Source organism: Heliangelus exortis, chromosome 1 (genome assembly GCF_036169615.1).
Source record: "Heliangelus exortis chromosome 1, bHelExo1.hap1, whole genome shotgun sequence".
NCBI lineage: Eukaryota > Metazoa > Chordata > Aves > Apodiformes > Trochilidae > Heliangelus > Heliangelus exortis.
The window spans coordinates 93,172,383-93,198,176 of record NC_092422.1 but is presented as its reverse complement, the minus strand read 5'-3'; the positions used below and the strand labels follow the sequence as shown (position 1 = coordinate 93,198,176).

Sequence of the window (25,794 nt, the reverse complement as noted above, 5' to 3'; positions counted from 1 at the left end):
GCGAACGGTGTGAATTATCGCCAGCAGCCCCCTGCCCGTGTCTACCGCTGATACGATCTATCTGTGCCGGCCTGAAACTGTGTACCCACGGATAGATTTTCAAGCAGGCCATCGGTCCTTTATTAAACCACATTATTCTTGTACGCGTATAAATTATTCAGAATTAGAAAATAAAGGGTTAAAATGTAGAAAACCGGGGGCAGAGAGAAAATTCGTTTGTCTGTGTCACACATAAGAGGAACTAACTTTGTCTAGGTAAGCATTAAGCCGGACCTGTATTGTCCATAAAGAAAACTCCCTAGAAAAGAACCATGGAAAACCGGTTTGGTTGGAGCACTGACAACCCAGCAAAGTTGAAAAGGACACCCTGAGAAAGACTCGGAGCCTTCCTCCAACAGACCCCGCCCCACGACCACCAGGGGACAGTGCGCATGTGAGGATGGGTGTAAACTTATGTTAATAACTGATTTGAATAACCTCGCTTCTTGTAGGCATATGCATGTTTCTGTATTGCATATGTATAACTTTGTGTAAAAAATAGCTGCGGTGTGCAAGTTGGGAGGAGACATCCCCCTTTCACCTGGCGCTGTAATAAACATACCTGATTTATAACCTTTTGTGGGTTGTGAAGTTGTTTTTTGCACATTACAGGTGTATGGTTTGGCAGTGTTTAAACAGAAGCAAATCTGCACTTGTCGAACAGAATCTCTACACAGTGTCACCACAAACGGTGCCTGAGCCCCCACTGGAGGTCTGAGCGGGAGGAATGGTACCACAGAAACATTTAATGGACATCAGAAGCAATCAGTGTCCACCTTTTATGACATATATGTAATTTGGATACAGAATCCATAAGCAAAGAAACAAATCAGCGTTCATGGATACAACTTTGTTGAAAATAGACACAAAAACCTTCACAAGCAGACTGTACTTCAAACTAGGAGATTGCAAACTTGTGAACTCAGTGGGGGAGGATCGTGTTACTAGTTTGGAGTGCATCATCAGGCAGCCCAATGATAAAACCATAGATTGGTTTGGGTTGGAAGGGACCTCAAAGATCATTTAGTTCCAACCCCCCTGCATGGGCAGGGACACCTCCTGTTAGGCCAGGTTGCTCAAAGCCCCATCCAACCTGGCCTTGAACACTGCCAGGGAGGAGGCATCCATAACTCCCTGGGCAACCTGCACTAGTGTCTTAACACCCTCATAGTGAAGAATTTCTTCCTAATGTGTAACCTAAATCTCTCCTTTTGCAGTTTAAAACTATTACCCCTTGCCCTCTTGTGACATGCCCTCGTAAAAAAGTCCCTCCCCAGCTTTCTTGTAAGTTCCTCAGGTACTAGCAGGCTGCTATAAAGTCTCCCTGGAGCTTTCTCTTCTTCAGACTGAACAAGGCCAACTTTCTCAGCCTGTCCTCACAGGAGAGGTGCACCAGCCCTCTCATCATCCTCATGCCTCAGTAAGCTGCTTCTTCCACAGACCAGGATCCTCAACTACAGATGTAGTTTCCAATAAAGGAACCAACAAAGAGGGGTGCTATGCTGGACCTTGTTCTGACCAACAGGGGAGGGCTGGTGAGGGATGCTAAGCACAAGGGCAGCCTTGGTTGTAGTGACCATGAAATAGTAGAGTTCAAGAACCTTAGGACAACAAGGAGAGCTCACAGTAAGCTTACTATCCTTGACTTCAGGAGAACGGATTTCAGCCTCTTCAGGCTGCTCATGAGAGTGTCATGGTGAACATCCTGGAGGGAAGAGAGACCCATGAAAGCTGATTGATATTTAAGGGTCACCTACTCCAGGCCCAGGAGTGGTGCATCCCAACTAAGATAAAATCAGGTAAAAAACTCCAGGAGGTTGGTGTGGATGAGCAAGCAGCTCGTAAACAACTTCAAACCTAAGGAAGCATACAGAGGGTGGAAGCTAGGGTAGGTATTCTGGGAGGATTATAGAGGGGTTGTCCGACCAGCTAGGGATCAGGTTAGGAGAGCCAAATCCCAGTTAGAATTAAATCTCACCAGGGATGTAAAGAGCAATAAGAAAAGCTTCATGTTTGTGATAAAAGAACAACCAAGGAACATGTAGGCCCTCTCTTAAAGGAAACAAGAGACCTAGCTTCACAGGATATTGAGAAGGCTGAAGTTCTCAATGATTTCTTTGCATCAGCTGCATATGGCAAGTGCTCCAGCATGGCAAAGGCCACAGCAAGTAAAAGCAGGGACTACAAGAACTAATTACCCCCTACTGTAGATGGTTCATGACCATCTAATGAACCTGAAGGTGGTCAAGTCTATGAAACCTGATGGGGTCCACCCATGGGTCCTGAGGGAGATGGGATGCAGTTGCTCTGCCCATCATATTTGAGAGGTCATGGTGGTCTGGTGAGGTTCCCACTGACTGGAAAAAGGTAATATAGACCCTATTTTTAAAAGAGGAAAAAAGACCTGGTGAACTACATGCTGGTCGGTCTCACCTCATTGCCTGGAAAGACCATGGAACAGATCCTCCTGGAGCACATGGAAAATAAGGAGGTCACCAGTGACAGCCAACATGACTTCACTAAGGGCAATCATGCCTGATCAATTTGGTGGCCTTCTATAACAAGGCTACAGAGATGGTGGATAGTGGCAGAGCAACTGATATCATCTACCTGGATTTGTGCAAGACATTTGACACTGTCCCACGTGACATCCTCGTCTCCAAACTGAGAAGACATGGGTTTGACAGATGGACCACTTGATGGACAAGTAATTCAGCCTGGAGAAGAGAAGGTTCCAGGGAGACCATGTAGCTGCCTTCCAGTACATGAAAGGGGCCTATAGGAAAGCTGGGTTGGAGCTTTATGGTTTTAAAAAGAAAGAGGGTAGATTTAGGTGTTAGATATTAGGAAAAAAAAAAATCTTCACCTTGAGGGTCGTAAGATACTTGAATAGGTTGTCTAGGGAGGTTGTTCATGTCCTGTCCCTGGAAGTGTTCAAGGCCAGGCTGGATGAGGCCTTGTGCAACCTGGTCTAGTGGGAGGTGTCCCTGCCCATGCAGAAGGGTTCGAGCTTGATCATCTTTAATGTCCCTTCCAACCCAAACCATTCTATGAGTATGTAGTGGAGCCACCACAGCATCTCTCTCACCTGCATACTCACTCCTACCTACCAGAAGTTCTTATGCCTTGGAGCAGGCATTAAGAACTTCCTCCTAGCTCATCCTGTTAACTTGAAGAAGGCTTTTGCAAACTTGCTCCCTTCTTTTCTTTTTTTAAATAAAACATTGACCTCACGGCTTATCATGCTTTCAGGTAGGAAGTAGAAGATTGTTACAAAAAAGTCTTTTCAGTGTATGCAAAAGTAAGAAATAATGTAAACATCACAGTTCTTCTCCTGAGATATCCACACTTCATTTTTCTCTTCTTATTAATTCACCAGAATTCCATCTATTTCTTCATCTATAATTCTTTAACTGCCCAGCAGGTTATCAAACATACTTTCTTTCATTATAATTAGGAACCTACCCTAAATGTCCTTAAAACCAGAAAATGTAATAAAGCATTAATTTAAAAATTTTCATTATTCATTATTTCACTGAGTTTCATTGAAAACTGGATTCATCATATAAATCCTGAATTATTAATTCCCTCTCTGACGGATTGCTGCAGAACAGCTAAGGGGTCTGGCACATGGACTTACTTACAAGCATAGGCACTTGGACCTGTGGTGGTCTTTAACCTCTTCAATGCCCTTCAACCCCAAAGTACATCTGAAAAATGTCAGCACATCCTTTTTCTTCTAGAAACCGATATAGCTGTCCCAAATCCATATGATTCCCTCTGGTACCATGGGCATCAAAACATTTTTCTTCCAACGTGGAGAACTTTCTTTGCTTCTGAATCTCAGCGTGTTCTCCACCTTCCAAAGAAACATCTTCCCTGTGTCGAATGAGAATTCTTTTCCACGTTAATCTCCTTATTCTAAAAGCAATTGGAGAAATATGAAACTATAAATTAAGACTCTTTTAAAAAAATATGAAGAAATAGCTATTATCACAGAAGTTATTGCATTTCATTTGTACATAATATCTTTACAGAGATAATGGTATCTACCTGGTCATAGAAATACAACTAATATGCAAACACTTCCATAAGCAAGAACTTGTTTCTTTACATCTCAAGATCAAAGCCTTAATGTAATTCCTCAGAAAACAATTAATGAAAATGTGGTTTCAATTTCAGTGCTCACCTCTGGCCTTGCCTATGTTAAAAATTCTCATATTTGTGTACTCTCTCAGCTATTATAATCAAACTCCAATGTTCATTTAGTGTGCACCACCCAGAAGCATAAATGATGGGAACAGAATAAACCACAAAGATAAAGTGATACAAGAGCATACACATCTAACTATGGGGCATTGCAGTCCATCGTCATACAAGTGTAATACAGAGGAAGGTAAACCAGAAATAAATGTGCACGATGGGCTATTAGTAGTGAACAGTGGGTACAGTACAGTGCATATGCAGAGTTGTAATTATGTTATGATAAACACAAATATTTTGCAGACTTTTATAAGTTGGAAGGTGGTTGGATTTCCCACCTTCTGGCCACATAGACAACACAGAACATGCAGTATTCTAACTAATAATGGCATTAAAGTATGAAGAAAAACTAACCTTGACCAGAACTCTTCACAACTGCTTTGTAGACCTTCTACACAAACAACACCTGGTTTCCCTGGCATGGAAAATCCTGTCAGAGAGAGCTCCTTAGCCCAGTCAATAATATTCTTTCTTTTTTGCTTGTTATATATGTGATGACTGTAGATCCACAACCGAGTGAAGATGGTGTCTTCTGACTGCATGGCATTTGATGCTGACTCTGAGGAAGACGAAAGCTCTTTGCCAACGTAAGCAGCTGCGTGGTCTTTAACCCATTCCCTTGCACTCAACATGCAGGGCTCACCACAGCAGTTTTCCATCAAATACATTTTTAGATCAGAGTTCAGGTGAACCTGCTGAGAGCGGCTTAATAATGATGACCTAGAGAAAAGTACAAATGCAGTTTAGTATGCTCACCATTCAGCATGTTTTTCAAACAGTTCTAGTTCAAGCTGCCTAAAAACAAAATTAAAAAAATGTGGATAGTATGTACTTGCTGTCGATACTTCAGTTGTATTAGCTATGAAGAGGTTTTAACTAGTAATTAACTGGTGTGCTAAGTCTTCACTTCACAGACAGTACCAAAAAGGTACTGAAAAAGTATGTACTGAAAAAGTATGTAAAGAAAAGGGTACTTGAAAAGTATGTACGGTGGATGAAGTAACTTTGTAAATACGCACAGCTACTTCTTTAACCAGAACTGCTTGAAAAAAAAAAAAATAACAGGAACTCAAGAGTAACAGCATTTTGACAGGGGAAGAAGACCACGAAGTAACCATTCACTTCTTTAGTTAGTGTTAAGCCTCATCAAAATCAACAACAGTCTCTCAGGCATCAGTTCTATTAACAGTACCTACACATAACTTGCTTTCTACAGAGGATGGCAGTCTTCTATGTATTGCCCGTTTTTCTCACTTATTTCCAGAGAACACCAAGGAAATCATAACCTTGTAGATTTGGTTGGTTTTTTTCAATATTGATGGCTTAATTTGACAGTATACTATCCAAAAAAAAAAAAAAAAAAGGACTTTTTTTTTTTTTTTCTATTGCAACAGCATTTATGTGGTATGCCACGGCTTCTAAATGGTTTTATTAGGTGTATTACCTCACAGTAATTTCTGGTGGAACAGTTGGGTATCTAAATGGTAAAGCACAAGCCATAGAGAATTCCACCTAGAAACAGATGAGCAGATGTTCAGTTCAAGTAAGCCTTAAAATCCCACAAAAATATTTTATTTATTTTTTAAAAGGTGTTTACAATACCATAGAGGCATTAGAGACCTCTGGCTTTACATTCAGTATAAACTGAACTTTTGAAGAGGGCATCTCTGCAGACGGATTCTCAACATAGTGCTTCAGTTCTGCTACAGCCAGCTGGTCAGTCACGACGAACTCTTTATCATAAGGAAACATGCTAGAGAGTAAATCTAATTCCGAAACCTGCATTTCAGCTTCTTCCCGGCCAGTCATTCTTGTGGTTTCTACGCAGAGAAGAAATTAGGGTAGAAAAACAGGGCTTGAACACGGGACGGAGTTTATTAGAGTTAATCACGTTATTCCCTACAACCAAGCCCATCAAATCCCACTCGTCGGGCAGTCAGGAGGAAACAAGACACACTGTGACAGTCTCCCAGGCTTCTCTTCACCTCAGAGGGGACAGGATGCGGTGGCGTGTCACCTCTCACAGGGCCGCGGGCACTGGCGCACCTTGGGGGGAAGGACGGCGGCTGCCTCGTCTCCACTCCCCCGCCGAACACGACCGCGCGTCAGACCAGAACCCCCGGCAGCACCGCGGACCCACGGGCACCCCTGACTGGCGGAGGGGGAGGCCCCAAAAGATCGCGCAGGCGCCCCGAGGCTCCCTCGTCCCTTCCCGTCCCCTCGCCCCTTCCCGTCCCCGCCCCCCGTGCCCTCCTGGCCCCACAATGCAACGCGCGGCAAGCGCGCATGGCAGCCGGTGACCGACACTCGCCCGCCGGGGGATGCGGTGAAGTTGCCGGGTTGCCCCGAGACGGAGCCATGAACCGCCCCGCCGTGAGACCCGCGGCCCCGGCAGGTGAGAGACGAGGGCCAAACCCCTTCCCCGCTCCCCCTCTTACCACCGCGGCCGCCCTTCTTCCCCCTCCCCGCCGCTCACACCGTCAGCGTTCCGGTAGCCTCCGCTCCTGCCGGAAGGCTGCGCTCTCCCTATTGGCTGCACCACCTGTCAGTGAAGGCGCGGGAGGCGGGCGGGGGCCAATCGCAAGCAGGGGGGGCGGGGCGGCCGCTGCGCCCGGTGGGGACAGGGAGCACGTGGGCCATCCGGCCCGGCCCGAAGTGCGGGACGGGGTGAGTGGCGGGGTCCGTGGGGCGGGTGGGAGTTAAGGCAGGGAACAACCGAGGGTCCGGCCGGGCTGTGCCAAGCCCTGGGGCACACCTGCGTCCCGCCTCCGCCGCCCTCGGGACGGCAGGTGTGCGGGGGGGCCGCCGGGGCCCGGCCTTCTGCCCCCTCCCCCGCCGGGCCCGGGGGTGGTTCCGTGAGCGTTTGTCCCCTGTCTCTGTCTGACGCAGGCGCGCTTGCGGTCGTTTGCAGACAGCCCTTTTCTTATTGATTAAAAATCATATCGGAACGAGCGGTCCGGGTATTGCTGTACCGACGGGGCTCCGCAGCGCTCTGCTGCCCTCTGGGACGCTCCGTGGCGTGGAGCCCGTCGGACAAGTCTGACCGGGCACGGCGTGGATTAAACCAGTAGCCACGCGTGTCAGTGGAACAGAGTCATTGGGGGAAGGATTTTTTTAGAGTTGTTCCGGTAAGATCAAATGTTGTAGCTTATTGCCGAAAAAAAAAAAAAAAAAAAAAAAATCCCAGCCAAAAAAAGCGCTGTAGAAGGAGTTTGTTGGGTGAGCTGTCACTTTTTTGTCTTATCCATCCTTAATGAAGTGGCTGCCCACCGTGTAACATCTGGTAATCTGCCCTAACAGCTTGTTTGGGAAAGCATCTTCAAACCAAATGTCCTCTGAGCTCACCAAAAGTGAACTCTTCCCAGTTCAGTTTCTCTCTGATTCTCTCTGATTCTGTGGGAGGTTTAGGTTGGACATTAGAAAGAATTTCTTTACTGGGAGGGTGATCAGACATTGGAATGGGCTGCCCCGGGAAGTGGTGGATTCTCCATCCCTGGAGATATTTAAAAAGAGACTGGATGTGGCACTCAGTGCCATGGTCTGGTAACTGCAGCGGGAGTGGATCAAGGGTTGGACTTGATGATCCCTGAGGTCCCTTCCAACCCAGCCAATTCTACGATTCTTGGACCGGCATCTTTTGGCTGTGACAGCTCCATACCAGCACCTGCTCTCTGTGGCCTCTGTGCTGCTGAGCATGAGCTAAGGAAGGGGATAGAAGAGATTGGTGGTTGTTTTTTTTATTAATATTATAATATCTGACTTAAAGTTAGATTAAGCGATATGCCAGGATGTTGACATGAAGGCTGGGCAGCAGCAGTGGGCCAGCCTGCACAGACAGTAAAACTGTGGAGACCTGGCTTTGAGCCCCTGTACCTTGTGTATTTTCATTGTCTAGCATGTGGTGTTTTGTAAGTTTAATTGATCTTTTTGAATGATCTTCTGTGAGATATGGCACAGGGCTTTTACTGGGGCTACATATAGTCTAGAAGTTTAAAATGTCCCACCAGATGTTCAGTAACCTCTTTCTTTTGACTGTAGTGGTAAATCACTCTTGTGCAGAAGGGTCTACAGACATACCGTGTAACATAACCTACCTGAATTATTTGCTTGGCCGTTGGGAAGGCAATGGTAAATCACCTCCAGTGAAGAAGTTGAAAAGTTGTAAAACCCATAGTCTGTATATTTTCAAATACATTATGAGTCATATATGTGTCAGACTTCATGAAAGATACAAGGAATTTGACGTACAGAAAACTGAAAAATTGTAATTGCAAAAAACTTCAAGATTTAATTGAAATAAAATCAATTATTGTTCCTAAAATCCTGGTGTTATTAGTGCAAGTATAAGTCACAAAGGTTTTAGGATTTTGATAATTAACTTTCCCATTCTGTTCTTCTGTGCAATGCTTTTGATTTAAGGTGTTAAATCATTTGATATTTACAGTTTGCACAATGATCTTGTCTCTACAGCAGCTGCAGCGGTTTCATGTTTAAGTGCAATCTATTTATTTTCTTTTGAAAATGTCAAATTTAAACAAATTCATCTCAAAGACCATATTGGCCATAGAAATAATTTATTATTTAGCAATGAATGAGGGAACCCAAAATCTACTTTCTAATGCACCATTTTTCTTTGCTAGGTCAGTGTTCCATGTAAGAAGAATTACAGACTGCAAATATGGGAAAGAAACGCATCAAAGGCAAAAATACACAGTCTGATGAGTCTCCAGATACACAGGGTATGTTTCCTCAGAGAAGTCTGTGGTCCTAATGTTTGTTTTAACCTCAGAGAGGGATTGAAAACTCATTAGTGTTAGAAGGCCTTTACGCTAATTGCTACCAAGAAACATTTCCTAAATATGCTAGAAAATAATAGTTTTGTCTTAAAAACTAGGATTATTCTCTGCTTTTCAAGATTTTGTTGCAGAAGATTTTTGCTTCATTTATGATAAAAATATTTCTGTGAAACCATTTGTCTTTACTCTAGCAGTTAGCTTAGTACTGGCCCTGGATGCTTCAGCTCTCTGGTCATAGTGCTTTTTGACTCAAACTTCTTTCTCTTCCTCTTCCTCTGTTCCTTTAGAGAAAATCCCAAATTGTTGTTGTTTTCCTTCTGTCTGTACTGGATTTCACCCCTGTGCTGAAATTTTATTTATTATCGTGTTTATCCTGGTTATTTTGCCCTTTAGCATTCTCTTCTGCCACCTTGTCTGCCAGGTCACAAATTGTATCTTGCCCATCCTGACTGGGGAAACAAGCTGAGCCATGCTAATTCAGCTGCCAGAGAGAGCACTTACAGTTGTAGCCAAGAGGCACAGTGTGATGGGCTGTTTATTTTAAATGCAAATCTACTCAACTGATTGGTTTCCTATTGTCCTGGTCTTGTGGTAGCTTCTGTCTCCTATGGCTTTTCAGCTTCTTTTTTTTTTTAATAAATCTTACAGAGTCAAGGTCAGTGTCTGCTGTGACTGTTCCTCATTTTTCTCTGGAAAAAAAAATTTGTTATGGTGCAATTGCAGATGGCATCTCACTTACTTGGCTAAAAATGCACTGGCTTACTCTGAAGTCCTCTAAAGTGACAGATGTAAACCAAAGCTAATAATTTTTAATGATTCCACTGTATAGTAGGGGTCAATATGCAAAAGGTTTATTTAAAAAAGACAGTTTTGATGTTGTAGATGAAGCCTGTGTTTTATAAAAGGCTTAAAGAATGCATCTGAATACCTGTATTTGTCTTCTATTGACTAGCATTTGTACCATGATAAAAACCCACAATCTTGGACAGAAACTGCAGGTTCAAAACTTTTCACCAGTTTCAGCTCATGCCAAGTAGTTTGCTGTCTTGAGGCTGTAATCTTGTATAAGATTGCCCAAGAGAACCTAAGAACTGTTGCACTGAAAATACTAATAGTAATAAAAATTTCCCTGTAGCAAAGGACTTAAGACAGTTGAATTGCATGAATAAGTAATCTTCCGAGTAGTTTCACAAAACTGTGATTTTTTTTTTTTTTTTTTTTTTTACTTTACATATTAAGTACCTACGGCATTTTTCTTTTAGCGTGGCTGTGTTCACTCTGTGCTTTTTAACATTTAAGGCAATTGCACTTTTAGATAGCTGAACCTGTATTTGCAAATGTAGACATCTGCAATTGCAAATTATGAAGAACTGTAGGTTGGTGATACTAAATGTCTTGAAAAACTGTGTAAAAAAAATGCAAATGCATTGTCTGTCATTCTCAATTTCTCTGCACGTGACTTAAGCTTACAAGCAGCTTCTCTTTGCTCAAGTAACAATGCAACCAACAACCTTAAAAATTAAACAAAAAAGAAATAAGATAGCTACTGTAAGGAGCTTAATTCTTCAAATGCCTGTTCTCAGTGGCTCTTAACAGAGTTTGAGTCACACCAGGTCCAGAAGATGCAGCTCCAATTAAGATGTAGTACTGTAGCATGAAGTGATAAAAATATAGGTAGGATGACTGACTTTTTTTTTTTTTTTTTTTTACCATAGTCTGCTGCATAAGATCAGTGAGGCAGCTCAGCTGGAAGCATAACCTCCATAATTTCCACTTTTTTAGGCCAGCCAGGTGCTGCCTTGGTGTCTGGGAAGCATGGCAGTGGGCTGTGGCTGCTCCCTGGGAGGTGTGGGAATCCTAAGGCCACAATAGTAGAAGCCCACAGCCTGGCACAGTAGGTAGGTCTGTATCCAGAGGTTCTGTCACATCCTGGGACCTGATGGAGACTTGAGTGATACTTTTTATTATTAAGAAAGATAGACATTTTTTTAGTAACCTATTAGTTTAGGATTTAGTAACAGTATCGTCAGGTTATGAATGGGGGGTAACAGAGGGTTTCTTTCTGGTACTGTTAAGCTGTGAATGTTTCTATGGCTCTGGAAAGGCCATCCTAGCCTCTGGATTGCTGCCTGTGTCTTTAAAGCCTAGAGACATTTTACTTTGTTACACTACCTACACTCTTCCTCTGCTTTTTTTTGTAGAACCTGTATGCAAGCATATTCGTAAAGGATTGGAACAAAGTCACCTGAAAAAGGCACTGCTGAACGTGGAATGGCATGTTTGTCAGGACTGCAAGGCAGAGGATAAGACACAAGAGAAATCTGAGGAGGAAATATGGTTATGTCTAAAATGTGGCCATAGGGTATCTGTTTTGTTGTTTATTTATCTTAATATTTTTCCAGAGCCTCATAATATAGTGGAACAAGAGAGTTTCTAATTTAACTCCTATATTCTCTCTTTTTTTTGTTATTTTGAGGGTGGTGCATAATATATGAATACATACATAAATGTAAATAAATATAAATACATAAATATATATAGAATATACTATATATGTATATATATAACATATAGTTTAGTGTGATAAAAAATGTCTGCTCTGAAGCATTTATCAGGCTTAAGGCTGAAACGCCATCCTGAGGACTTAGTTTCCTAGAAAGTCCAAATTATTTTTCTAAGAAAATAGAATTTGTGTTGATGCTCCTAATTTGTGATTTTTAAAATAAGATCTTGTGCTAACATTACTTTAGTAAACTTAAAAGTCTGCATGTTGAAGAGGTTCTTGGTTCTGTTCTGTTTTGTTCTTTGAGCTCTTGAAACTTGAATTTGTAAATTAGATGTTGAGTCCTCAAGCAACTCTGTAGTTGTTCTGCACCCAGTAAGTTACTTTTCTTCGTGCAGAAACACATATCTTGAACTAGAGACCCATCATTTCATCCTAACTAGTTTAACATAATTAAACAATTTTCATTTTAATACTTTGTTTATACTCTGATGTGTATGTTTGTTTTTTGTGACACTTGTGGTTATCCACATTGTAGGGCTGTGGCAGAAATTCTCAAGATCAGCACGCTTTCAAGCATTATATAACACCAAGATCAGATCCCCATTGTTTGGTCCTCAGTTTGGACAACTGGAGTGTGTGGTGAGTTTGTCAGGCAACAGTTATAAGAAAAAGCTAGAGGGCAACAGAGGCTGGGATATAATTTGTGCTTTCTTTGTGATTTATAGGACTTACTACTAGAAATTTTCAAAGCTTTTCTACGCAAAATTTCCAGCAGCCTTTGCTGAGATTTGCCAATTAAATATTACTTGTAAAATTCATAACTAGGAAATTTTCATAATTGAAGTTGAAATTAACCAAGTAGTAAATGCTTTTGGCTTCATATTTTACTGCTTTTGTGTGGTCAGAATACTGATGTGTAGATATATATGTTATTATGTAGCACTAAATCTTTAACTCTTGGCCTTAGGAGAAACTACTTTCTGGTGCACAGTTAGTGACAAATTTAATTCTGTTTTTTCAATGAATATGACTTCTTAATATCTTATGTGTAGTGAAGAAGCACAACTGTAGAATTACAAGATTCTACTGTATCAATCAATACAAATTCTACCTCCCTGATAATATTTTCTTCCCTTAAAAGGAATTCTTTTGAGAGAAATATACTTAGAAGGAATAGCACATTACTATATAAGGAGGAACTTTAATTTTCCAAACTGTTCCATACATAAGTACTCTGCCTAAAGACTCTCTTTGCTTTCTAGCCTTTTTTTAAAACTTGTTATGTTGATTTTATATAATGCTGTCTCTATACATGATCATATTTGGCACTCTTCTGTGCAATTATGAGTATTTTTATTGAACTCTAGAATGGAAATGAACATAAATAACATATATTACTAATAAACTAGTGAACTTAATTCTGTAAATTTAAGTAAGTTTTAGAATTATGATTTTTAAAGAGCTTCAGTTTCTCCTTTCTAAAACGTACGTAGTTTTTTTAATCCAGGTACCTTGCAAATAAGAGGAAGTTGTCCAAGATATTCTACTTTGTTTTGTAATTTCTTAATTGGACAATCCTGCACAAAAAATTATTCAGAGATTGATATTCTGGGTATAAATTATTGTTAAAAATGAAGCCTACAATCAAGAACTGTGTTTCACAGTGAGACTAAGACATAAAGGCAAAAGCCTTTTTGACCAGAATTAATGCTATGAATGTTTGAATAAATCTCTATCATGTGCCTACATACATGGTTGAAATTGGACTTGAATAGGACCTGTAAATGGTTAAAAGGTTTTGAACGTAGAGAGAAGGAGGACAGTTCTAGTAATTCATTAAGTTCTGCTCTGCTGAGGTTACAACAGTTGGTATTTTGTGTATTTTCAATACTGTCATGACTTACCAGTTAGATCTACTTAATATTTTTCCCTTGCTGGTAAAACAATCATTGTTGAAAAAAACCCATCTCTTTGATCCCTTGGCTCCTTCAGAGCTTCCTATAAAAATGTTTGATGAATGAAAGGTTATGATATTAAAAATTTCCTATGTAAGTAACATTTGTTATTCCAGGAGTGAGAATAGCTATTTTTATAATTAACCAGAGGGACCATACATACTCAGGGTTTCAAAGGCTGAGCCAGTTTCTTCAATGAGTCACAGAGAAATGTGAAAATTGCATCCAATTGCAGGCATGCTAGAGATTAGAGAAGGACTTTACTGCAGACTTCTGCTGCTTTTGATATCAGAAAATAGTCTTATGGTAATCCTGAAATCTCATAAGTGCATTTGTGCCCAAGAACTGTAATAGGTATGTTTCAAAATGCAGAAGTATTTGCATTCTCTTCAGTACCTTTTGTCACCTGTGGATTGTCATATGTGGATTGGCCAGAACTACAAAATTGGTACATATGACTCTCCTGGTGTGTATGTGTTCTGGCAGAATTTTACTCTTGAGCTTTTGTCACTGCAGCTTCTCACAATTCTGTTTAAAACAGGTTAGTGGCTTAACTCATGTGGCACTGTGCTCATGAAGAGAAACTAGATTTGTATCAGCAATGGAGGAGCAAATAAAAGCAGGCTGAATCAGTGGAGGACACTGATTTGTTTCTTACCCAGTTTAAATATAATTAAGTACTTGCTTGGTTAGAATACTCAGAATATTTTTCCATGTCATAACATTTTTAAGTAATTTCTTTTATAGCCTGATATCTTAGTTTCTTAATTTTGGCAAAACTTTTCCTGCATTTTTTTTTCTTGCAGACTAGCTTACTAAGCACATCTTTTAAGAGTCTAATTTATATTTATAATTTATACTTTCTTGATCAGGAGTAGATTGAACTCTTCTCTGATATTTCTGAATCTTTAAAAAAAAAGGAATTGTACTTTATTAGCTGTGTAATGAATTGCATGAAACAAGCAAATAGTTTAGGATTTTTGAACAATAGGAAAAATATTGGATTAATTGTTTCTCTTTGGGGGGTGGGGGTGGAGACAGGTGCTACAGGTGTGATAATGAAGTTACATATAATACTTCAACCCGACTGGGTCAGACAGTGGATTATATTAGAAAGCAAGTTTGTACTGGTTCATCACATACAGGTAAGTAACTCTAGTATACATACAGCAAATGAAAACATCCCTTAAATATAGTAGATGGAACTGTAAATGAAGAATCTACACTAATATAATTTTTAAGCGCTTTGTGGTAAATTAAAAATCTAATTTCTTCCTTTTTTTCTTTTTTTTCTTTTTTTTTTTTTTTTGGTTAAAATTCTGATAGCATAAACAATGTAATTGCACCAGGATTTTGTTCAGTGTCTCCTAAAATTTCACAGATCAGAAGTACAGGAATAGGAGGGAAAAAAATTACAATTGTATTGTGACTTTTTTTTTTTTTAAGTGTGACTTGTCATTGTTCTGTGAGTAAAGAATTGACTTTCAGCACTTGGAAGTGCTGTTTTCATTCATCAGTATTGCTTAGTGTGTCTTTGAGATCTGAAGGACCTGTAGCTATTTGTGAATATATCAGCTTGAATGACCAAGTCTCCAGCTGCTGTGGCATGTTTCCCAGTGGAGGTGCACAGCAGGATTTGTCTGCTGGGTCTGTACATTTAGTATTGGTAGCTGCAGTGCATTCAGAACTTTCTAGAACAGGGTGTTTAATCTGCAGTCTCTCTGTAAAACGTGCTGCTTAAAAGGAAACAATCCCAGCAAATCCCCCCCAGTCTCCACAGTGGCAACACTGGTTTTGTACAAGGCATTTTTATTAGAAAATTTGTAAGAATTTGCTTATCAAAATAAATGCTTTAACTCATGGCTATGAAAATTCTGACACCATCCTATATCTTAGTGTGAAATGGCAGTCCCTTTGGGAAGTAAATCACAACCATCCAGCAATGCCAAGTGGCTGTCTCTGAGTATTTGTTCAGGAAGCAGCTGAACTTTTCCCATAAGTACCACAATCTTTGAGTGGTTTTGGTCAATCTTTCCCAGATATATAATTCACTATATCTAGTATTCACACTTCATATTGGTTGCCAGAAGTTTCTTCTCAGATTTGACCTGGAAAAGAGATAAATACCTGGGTGCAGCTGTTTGTTGGTTTCAGGTGTTCTGTATGTTGTCCATCCACCTGTTTCTTGTCCATCTGCACAGATTGTATTGCCTTGTTTCATTGCTCTCTCTGAGCTGGTGTTGATTGATTTTAAAGTTATTCTTGGCTCAGAGCCTGATTCATCAGAAAGCTTATCAATAGTTGGCTGCCATACTGGAATGACCAGTGTAGGTGTTATTCTGAAAGTAAACTGTAATTCCCTGCGGTTTTATTAAACAGGTCATTGAAATTTTGAGTTATACATCAAAGTAATTACTGAGAAAATAATGTGTCTTGAATAACATAGAATTTCCAGTTCATCTGCTTAGGTTCATGAAATGAACATGAGAATGCTTTTATTGTGGGAGGTCTGTGTATATAATTCCAGACATTAGTGCCATGTTAAAAGCAGTGCTATCTCAGATGTAATCTTGTTGGTTATTGTATAAAGGCCTACTATATGGTTATTGTGTAAAGGCACAGGTAATTTTGCTACAGGAATGAATTTCAGATAACATGCAGAGTTTCAGAGATCATTGGCATGCGTGCCTTGAGGCAAATGGCATGTTTAAATGGTTTGTATATCTAGAATGGCATTTCAGGAGTTTCTTTATACTTTTTTTTCCTTTCTTTTATCCAGTAGTGTTATATTAAACATTACAGAATGAATTATCAAAACCTTAAGTTCAAATGTTGTAGATTGCTGCTGCCTATAATAACTTTTTTCCTAGACTGTTTCCCAGTTACTGGGTTAATGTGTGTTTGAGGGTATTTTTTTTTTTTCAGTAGAAAAACAAGAGAATAAAATATTTGAAAATAAAAAAGTAGAAAAAGACAGCAAAAATGAGCAAGAAAAAGAAATCTCGCTTAAAGAAGAGAATTCTCATTCAAGTACTACTTTGGAAGTGAGTGTGAAAGGACTCAGTAACTTGGGAAATACATGTTTCTTCAATGCAGTGATGCAGGTATGGTAGTTATTGCTGGTCTTAAATTTTTTTTGAATAGCAGAGAAAAAACCCCAAACAACGCAAAACAAATCCACCCCGGTATCGTACAATGATACAATTAGAATGTGATTTTTATCTGCCAAGAATGATGGGGTGATTCTAAAAATAGTGTGTTGACTCGGAGAAATATGAAGAAATGGAGCTGCATGTTCAGACTTGTTTTAAGAGAAGATATAACAAACTATCCTGTCTTGGGGGGACAACATCTTTCTCTGATACAGATATAGCATGCCAGCTTCCTGGGTTAGTGAAAAAATAATCTGTCACATGACTTTGCATGACCTCCGAATGTAAGAGGTTACTACTCCAAACCAAGGGTGTGTACTGAAACAAAAATGTCTCTCTCAGCAACAAGAAATCAAATGAAAGTAAGTATTATTAGGTTGTCCTATTAGGTTGCCCCTAAATATTATTGCATTGCACTCCTGTGTGTCTCGCTCAGCTAAGAAGTGTTTGGATAGAATAAATTTGCTCTTTCATATGTATGGAAACTCACTGAAACTTTGTGTTCTTTGGCTATTGATAACGAATCTACTCAGAATTCCCTTGTACTTGCAGGCTCCAGCAAATGGTTTGATTTTTTTGTTTGTTTGTTTGTTTTTTAAGCATATTTTAAACAAAATAAATATACATAGTGCATTTTGATTTTAGAAACAAACACTACTAAATACACTGTCAAAAGATCAGTCTGTAGAAGAATAATACATCTAGGGTTTCTGCAACCTGAAGTAATATATAAAGAGGACACTTGGTAGACCTGTTAGCTGTATGGAATGTACCTTTAGTGGTTAAACACTGAATTTCCATAGTTTTAGTTAGGATAAAAAAAGTTGCTGCTAATCATATTGCTACAAATTCCCTGACCAGTGAGACTCAGCTGCCCTTCCTCTTATACCCCACTTAGCAATATTTCTCTCTTTTATGTTCTCCAGAATTTATCACAAACTCCAGTCCTGAGGGAACTTCTTAAAGAAGCAAAAATGCCTGGCACAACAGTTAAAATTGAGTCACCTGAGTTATCCATTGTATGTATGCTTCAACTTCCATGGTGTTTCTTGTTATCCTTCCAATCTGTTAAACATGCAGTACTCATCTCTGGATTTGTAAAGTTGTTTCAGCTAAATGCTAACAAGATAAAGATGTAAAAATCAAAGGGAACTTCACCATTGACTTTCACAGAGCTGCATCTGAAGTCAGCAGAGGTCTTCTATTCAAGGGAAAGAGCAGCAATTGAATACTTTTAATTATTAGTTGTCATCAAAAGAATACTTTCATGATTTAAGGATGAAAATGTGTAATTCTTACTGTGGCGTTTTGCCTAAATGAAGAAAAAACTAGAGGATGTTTGCAGCATTAACTTAAATAATGTACCTATCATTACAGTTTCAATTTGGCTGGAAAAAAGGGAGTTGCAATTAAGCAATAAATAAATTCTTAATCTTACCCCAGGGCTTTCCTATCATCTCATGAGAAACCATGTGTTGTTTTAGTCAGATTAATTTACTGCCATTTTGGAATTACATTTTTTGTATAGTAGTGTTTTTAAGAACTGAAGTGTTTATATAAGTAATAGCCTAATCCAGAAGGATCTGTCACCAAATTAAGGCAAAAAACGTTTTTGCTTTTGTTTAAAACAGGAACCTCAGCTGATAAAACTGGATCAGCCAGGTCATTTGACATTAGCCATGTATCAGTTCCTGACAGAAATGCAAGAGACAAAAAAAGGGGTAATCACTCCTAAGGAACTTTTTGCTCAGGTTTGTAAAAAGTGAGTATCTGTACAAGTGCTTGTCAAAGTGAGTATGAAAAAATTGTTTATAAAGAAGGTCAGTCTTCTCCCATTTTTTTCTTGAGCTCACATCACAGCATATAAATTTGTATAATACATAGCAGATTTTGAAATAAGATACTAAAAAGCAAAATATAAATGAAATGAAAGATATTCGGTGACATAATCTGTTTAGCTAGCTTCATATTTCTAGAAAATACCACATGTAGACACTTCCTGCTTTTATGTACACATGTGCTGGAAACTTTGTCCTTTTTGTGTCTGGTATGAATTGCTTTTGCTTTGTCTGTCTCTTAAGTTCAGTTATACTTCACAATTATTGTTTCATTTAACAGAGCAGTGAGATTTAAAGGTTATCAGCAACAAGACAGTCATGAATTGCTTCGTTACTTACTTGATGGAATGAGAGCAGAAGAAATCCAAGTGAGTGCTAATTTCATAGTTGTGCATAACTTTCTTCTTCATGCTCCAGACCAAGGCTTTCTCCTCTGCTGAGAGGAGAAAGAACATTCTTTCTGAGATAAATCAGACTCTGTAGAGTGATCTGTGTTACCCATAACACTTGAAGCAGATTAGCAACAGCTGTAGAACCAGGCAGCCTCTAAGTAGTGGGGTTGTCAAGGATCAACCACAGGTCTTAATATTTTCATTTAACAAAGCCGTTAAAGAGAAGTTAGTTTGTGGCCTATATCTCTTATCTATATAAAAGTAGCACATGTTGTTTAGACTTCCAAGATAATGAAATTTTCTGCATTTTTGGAAAGCAGTGTACTGATAATTCGCTATGCTTTTCTAAAAAAAATGAGGTAGAAAGGTTCAGTATTTATTCCTTGCTCTAAAAGTCTTTGGTTAATGTTTTTAATATAAATCTTTGTCCTTCAGAAATAGGTTGACTTGTTGAAAACTTATATAGAAATACTGGGTTTGGAGTATGTGTAGTCACCATAAAGAATGTCTTTTTGTCGTAATTTCTGAAATGCCTGGAAGTTGACATGTGGAAATTTAATGTTTTTTTTTTCTTTTGGTTTTTGCCAGTTATAAGGGAAATGATTTGATTTTAGACTGATTTGTTTTGTTTTGTTTGGATGGCTTTTTTCTTGGTTTGTTATGTTTTTTATCTGCAGGAACTATTTTGTGTCTCTACAGGCAGTTGTGTTGTTTGTATTATTTCTCTTCAGTGATGAACATTAAACTTTTTTCTCCACCTTAAACATTTTGTTAAACTAACTGAATTAATTTAGGAAATTTTACAGTGTGTATTGTTTTGACAATTTCAGCGAGTAAGCATTGGAATACTGAAGGCATTGACTGACTCTAACAAACAAAATGAAGAAGAACTTAAAAAGAAAATTAAAGGTAGATTACATGTTATTGATGTGATAATTTTAAATCTTCTGTTTCATTGAAGTCTACCCAAAGTAACACTACTAGTATCAACTAAAAGATACATGTTCATGTATCTTTTGTGCAATTTTATGCCACATCTTGAATAGATCTGTATCTAGAATATAAGGCTCAATAGTGTTAGTCTGTTTGTTTAAATGTGTTAATTACCTTGGTGGTATTTTCTTCTTAACAGAATAAGAGGGTTGAATCTCTAGACACTATCCATTAAAATGTTTGAATAGCTTTTATTCATTCAAACATTTATAGAAGCAATAAAAATATTAGCACATGGATATAATGATTTATTTGGTCCTAATAGCCCATTATTACTTGGCAGTGGTATCAAAAAATCCTAAACTACTGAAGAGAAGAATGTTCAAACTTTTCAGCATCGCTTAGGTTACAGGTTGAAAAGCAAAGTTAAATTAAGAGAATGCACTACACTGAAAATGTAACTTGAGGAAATTAGTTTTGTTTATAGGGCACCTATACAGATGAAAGTTGGTTCTTATTTTTAGGTTCAGACAGTTGTTTTACGTCCTGAGAGAAAACAGGAACTCTTACTGGGATGTGGTACTTCAGCAAAAATAGAGATATAACTTTCAGCTGAGAAAATAGTAATGGTGTTGCTTCAGGCAAACTGTTGTCTTCAAATGTTTTCTTCCCCATTCCCTTAACAAACAAAAAGATCTTAAGAATCTTGCTCTGCTTACTGAGAAAACTAGAAAAGGCTCCATCTTGCATAATTTATTTTTTTTTTCATTTTACTTGGTATGTCATAATTAAATTGCTTGCCAGTATTTTATAGGTAATATTATTAATTTTAAGTAATAAGTAATTTATTAACTTTACTGTATACTCTGCCAATCCTCAGAATATGAAAAGAAAAAGGGAATACAGAGTTTTGTAGATCGAATCTTTGGTGGAGAATTAACCAGTACAATTATGTGTGATGAATGCAGAACCGTAAGTAAACTGCCTGCTTTTAATAGCCTAGAGTGTAATTTTGTGTAACAGTCAGGAAAACCTCAAAGTAACTAAATGTAGAACTAAGTGGAATTGGAAAAGTTTGCCACAATTAGTACACTTCTAAGAGCTGACTAGCTGTATACCTGTCAGAGAGACATTTGTTGGCAGAAATATTTCCTCCCATGTGTTACAAAGCTCATCTTTCAGTCCAGAAAAAAAGGTCAGCAGCAGGAAGCTGCCTCTGTCAGAAGAATTCATTCTCAGATTCCTGGTAAACACCTTCCAGTGGCACAAACTGTAGAGGGGATGACTTGTTCTGCTATCAGCAGTATGGTGCCAGAGGCTCTTCCCTTTTTCATCAGATGATCAGGTCATCTGTACACTGGAATGATCGTGGAATTGCCAGAATACTTAAGTAAGAGGGCAGTATTGGGATCATGAAAACAAAGAAATTAAGGCTATAAGTGAGTTGGTTAGATGAACGTCAAGACTGATTGCAGAAATCAATCTCATAGGCCCAAAGCTGAGTTCTCACATTCAAGGCCACTAGAAAAATGAAGTTATTTTTTGCTTGTTTCTGAAGTTAGGTAACTGCTAGATTTTAGTTATGGATAGCTGTTTGTGAAGGTAGATTAGCTGTGTTTTACATCTGTGTGCACTACTGAAAGCATTCCTTGAACTCAAACAAGACTACATGTAAATAAGCCTACTGATAAAGAACCATCCTCTTCCAAACAAAATTAAATTGAACTCTTAAATAATCTTTTAAAGGTATCCTTGGTCCATGAGCCTTTCCTTGATTTGTCGCTTCCTGTACTGGATGACCAGGTAGAAATTTTGACATTTTGCTTTCTGGCTTAGTGTTTTTCTGCTTGTATGAAAACATCTTTATTATATAATCATTAGATCATTAATTTATGCATCTCTCTCAATGTCTCTTTTGGAAGTTAAAATGATAAATTTGCCCAAAAAAGATGGAGAGTAAGATTTTCGTGAGAGTCATTGCTGTAAGTTACAGTTCATAAATTGTGTCTGGAAAAACACTGATAAGGCTTGGTGACCTTGCTACTGTGTCAGTTAATGTTTCCAATATAGAGATTGATTTAGGAAATAATCTATTACAATTTTTTTTGTCGCTATTGTAGAAGACTGGGTTGCAAAAAGCAGTGTTTCCCAGTTCATCTTCATGGTTGCAAAACAGTGTTGTAAACTGAACTAATTTGCAGTGAGGGGTGCCTAGTGGTTGCATGATTTATTTTTTTACTTTTTTTTCATCCATTTTTCAACACTGAGTAGCAAGAATGCTTCTTGTAATATTCCATTTTTAAAAGAAAGTTAAATGTTAGTATGTGAATACTTAATTGATACTCAATACTTATTGATTAAGTTGTTCAGAGTCTAGACAATCAAAATACTTGATTTGCTTTGGATTTCATACCGATAATCTGTAAATGTTAATATTTCAGATTTGTTACACAGCACTGCTCACACTAAAGCTTATGAGTAAATATTGAAATTAAACCCCCTCAGCCAAAGGGATCATATGTCTTTTGCAATGAACAGATTTAATTTTAGCAGAAGCAAATTCTGGCAGGCAGCTCAACTGAAGATGTCTTCATTTACGTGAAATGTTACTGTTCCAACGCATTTAATGAGACTCGCATTTGTTAGAGCCAAAAGTAACATTGCCCTTTTACAGGTTCAGAATGTGGCCCTTGATAGCATTACTTTTTTATACTGTTTCATTATGCAAGTCATTGTTTCACGTGGACTCTGGAATGTCTGGAGTGAGACAACTCTTTGTAAATATTGAGGTGGCATAAATGAGTCAGTTCTGTGTTACAGTTACTAAAATGTTGCACATTGAGCTGAAAACTCAGGTAGCACCTCATCTCTGTAGTTTTCTTTGGAATACTATTTTGTTATTCATGACATTAACAGCTCTCCATTCATGATTGTTTTTTGGTTTTTTGTTTTTTTGCAGAAAGTAAAAATTACAAATGAGAGAAATGTTAAAAAAAACAAAGGAAAGGAATCTGAAGATGAAGAGGATAATAACAATGGCTGTTACCTTAAGCAAAGAGATGAGACCCCTGGTACAAGTAAGCATCTTCAGAAAAAAACAAAGAAACTGGCCAAAAAACAAGCCAAGGTTGGTTTTGATAAGTGTTTAATTTTTATTAATGAAGTGCTTTCAGCTTCTGGCAAAACAGATTTTTTGCTTCCTCAGGACAGATGGAGGAGAAAGAGAGCTTAGAATTTCTCTTCATTCAGAGGCACAGCTGAAAAGACATCTATCTCTTTGCTGTTAAGAAGTCACATGTTCTGTTACAAGTTGCTATGCTAGGAAATAAGCTAGTATGTAAAGAAGTGTGGAACCTGTGTTGCCTCTTTGAAGCAGAACTAATTTGTATCAGACAACTGTTCTCCTGACATTGATTACAAGAATATTCACAAAATTTTAGAATATGTACTTAAGAAAGAACTGAGAAGAAATAAAGGGAATTATTAGTTGTGTTTTGAAGATTCTGTGTGATAAGGAGCAGTGGGAACTATACCTGAGTGAGGAAAAATTTAGTATTGGTTGAGTTGATCATCTAATAATCATAGATTTTTCTGCCTCCTGCCCCTTGTTTGTATGACATGCTACAAAATTTCTGATAAAATGTCACAGTTTAACACTGGCCCGGCAATTAAACCGAGTAACAGACGCTCTCTATTAATCCCCCTCTCCTCCCTGATAAAGAAAGGAGAGAGAATAAGGGAGAGAGACTTATGGGTTGGAAACTAAACTACACAACTTTAATGAAACAGTAATGATAAATAGGAAAAATTACTAAATATATACAAATATACAAGAAAAGGGATACCACATTCCTCCCCCCTTTCCCCCAATAGCTCTCACATCACCACCGAGGCTGCAGGGCAGCTCTGGGAAAGTCCAGGCTGGACTCCTGGAGTCGGCAGCAGTTGGGAACTGGAGGCAGGAACACACAGATAAGGGCTGGCACGGATCAGGACCACAGGCAGACAAACAGATGGGATCCTTCCAGGATGCCGGGTGAAGGAATGGAAGCAGGGAAGGCAGGAAGGGCAGGCAGCCAGAAGCTGGAAGCTGGAAATCTGGCTTGGCCCTCGTGATCCCTCAAATTTATACTGAGGATGACGTATATGGGATGGAATACTCTGTTTGGTCAATTCTGGCATCTATCTTGTCCGTTCCTCCCCAAAGGAGGGATGCAGGTGGGACCTCTTTATCCTGGAGGGTAAAATGTTCCTCAGAGCTGAGCAGTGGCCTTGGCTCTGCACACCAGTCTCTAGCAGTAACTATAAACATCGAGTGTGATCAGTCCCAGAAACAGACACTGTCTGAGAAACTGCTGTTAATTTCAGCAAGTGCAACTACTTACAAGAGACTTAGCTAAAAGCAAAAGTACAAGACAGAAAATCACCTTTATCCTGGCCCAAACCAGGACATAGAGATGTTATGAAACGCTAAATACAATATAAACTTCTGGCTTTTGTATTCTTGTATATTATGTGTTCCAATTTGCAGAGCCAGCGACGCCAAAAAAAGCTTCAAGAAAAGGTGCTTCACTTGACAAATATCTGTGCAGCTGAACAGTCAGAAAAAGATGTTGAGTATAACGAAGAGTCAGAGGTAGAAATTAACTCTGAAACTCCTGATGTTAGTCAAGAAAAGGAATCATCAAATGATTGCCAAGATGGCTGCTTAACTCAGAAAGACTTGAGTATACAGGAAAACAATACAGAAGTTCAGAGCATGCATGAAAATACAGTAAAGACAGAACAAGAGTATCACATGGATCTCCCATTGGAAGGCTTAGGTTGTCCTGGAAAATTTGTCAATGGCCTTGACAACCTATCTTTGAATGATGAGAATGATGAAGATGAGGACGAGCTTACTACTGACTTCTCAAAACTACACTTGGGTGCCAATGCTGAATCTGATATGAGTACCTTAGATGACCTTCAAAGTAGTCCTCTCAAGACATGTGAAGTATCAACTGAAGATCCAGAAACAGCATTTTGTACTCTTGCAAACAGGGAAGATTTGAACCCAGAAGAAAGTTCAATCTATCACTGTTTGTATCAATTTACCCGTAATGAAAAACTTACCGAGACCAATCAACTACTTTGTGATGTATGTACCCAAAGAAATTATGGACCAAAGAAGAACATAAAAAGTATGAAAAATTACTTTTTAAATCTTTAAATGTATCTCTGTCCACTGCTTGGGTGGGTGAGTGCGGGAATGTCCCTGAAGTGGCATTTTTATAACTTCAGCCTGGATTAGTTGAACTAATATTCAGTAGTTAGGTTCTGGGAAACTCACACTAATAAATACAAGTAATTTCTTCATTGAGCAGAATACTACAGGACTGAAAAAGCAGAGTGAGGATAGAGGAGTGGGTCCAAAGGGTTTGTCAATCTGAAAATTCAGTATGTGGAGGAATGTAGGGAGTAGCTTGTTAGCAGGTGACTCTGTTTCTTATGTGAAAGTTCTGTGGCAGTCATAGCAAAATCATTTTGGTATTTGCTGAAAAGGCCAGTTAAAGCTGCATGCAATTTTTGAGAGTTGTAGACAACAAGAATTCTTCTGCTTGTACTGACACTGCTCAGGCATGGTGTGAATGGTTACTTTTGAGATTCGGGATCTGCAGATGGCAGCTGTTGTACCATCATTTAACGTGATGTTAAAATGTTCAGTTTCTGAGTTGTAGTAGGTGTCTTTATTTTCACTACTTAGTTATGTCATTCTTGCTGTAACATTTGTTAACATGTTAATCACTGGGATTTTTCTTTTCTGCAGGTGAAAATAAGTATGTTTATACTAATGCCAAAAAGCAGATGCTAATTTCTCTTGCTCCTCCAATTTTAACTCTTCACCTAAAGAGGTTTCAACAGGTAAGCAGAAGGCTGA

At 38.7% G+C, this 25,794-nt stretch overlaps 2 protein-coding genes across 10 annotated transcripts in view; one reads left to right on the top strand and one right to left on the bottom strand.

Annotated features, from left to right (window-relative positions):
• Positions 1-804: 804 nt before the first annotated feature.
• RWDD2B (RWD domain containing 2B) lies at positions 805-6,810 on the bottom strand. Of its 4 annotated transcripts, none has more exons than XM_071755038.1 (5): positions 6,779-6,810; positions 5,905-6,122; positions 5,747-5,814; positions 4,657-5,022; positions 805-3,960 (listed from the first exon to the last, which is right to left on the bottom strand). In XM_071755038.1, exons 2-5 carry the CDS (start codon positions 6,109-6,111, stop codon positions 3,723-3,725), a joined length of 879 nt encoding a protein of 292 aa, XP_071611139.1. In that variant the 5' UTR covers positions 6,112-6,122; positions 6,779-6,810; the 3' UTR covers positions 805-3,722. The 4 variants fall into 4 exon arrangements, with proteins under 4 accessions (XP_071611139.1, XP_071611130.1, XP_071611121.1 ...); XM_071755029.1 differs by having other exon boundaries at positions 6,741-6,800; XM_071755020.1 differs by lacking the exon at positions 6,779-6,810 and having other exon boundaries at positions 805-1,744; positions 3,684-3,960; positions 5,905-6,111.
• USP16 (ubiquitin specific peptidase 16) overlaps positions 6,553-25,794 on the top strand; it is a 24,880-nt gene continuing 5,638 nt past the window's right edge. For 2 of the 6 annotated variants that reach the window (XM_071754975.1, XM_071754927.1), the window contains exons 1-14: positions 6,559-6,697; positions 11,300-11,460; positions 12,140-12,243; positions 14,601-14,704; positions 16,485-16,663; positions 17,638-17,730; positions 18,343-18,473; positions 18,830-18,917; positions 19,772-19,850; positions 20,755-20,846; positions 21,621-21,677; positions 22,834-23,001; positions 24,406-25,057; positions 25,684-25,778. In XM_071754975.1, coding sequence (XP_071611076.1) covers positions 6,589-6,697; positions 11,300-11,460; positions 12,140-12,243; positions 14,601-14,704; positions 16,485-16,663; positions 17,638-17,730; positions 18,343-18,473; positions 18,830-18,917; positions 19,772-19,850; positions 20,755-20,846; positions 21,621-21,677; positions 22,834-23,001; positions 24,406-25,057; positions 25,684-25,778 — 2,112 coding nt within the window. In that variant the 5' untranslated portion in view covers positions 6,559-6,588. Of the gene's footprint in view, positions 6,698-6,894; positions 6,970-8,942; positions 9,042-11,299; positions 11,461-12,139; positions 12,244-14,600; positions 14,705-16,484; positions 16,664-17,637; positions 17,731-18,342; positions 18,474-18,829; positions 18,918-19,771; positions 19,851-20,754; positions 20,847-21,620; positions 21,678-22,833; positions 23,002-24,405; positions 25,058-25,683; positions 25,779-25,794 lie in introns of those variants that run through there. The other 4 variants (XM_071754945.1, XM_071754966.1, XM_071754956.1 and 1 more) reach the window with 4 other exon arrangements.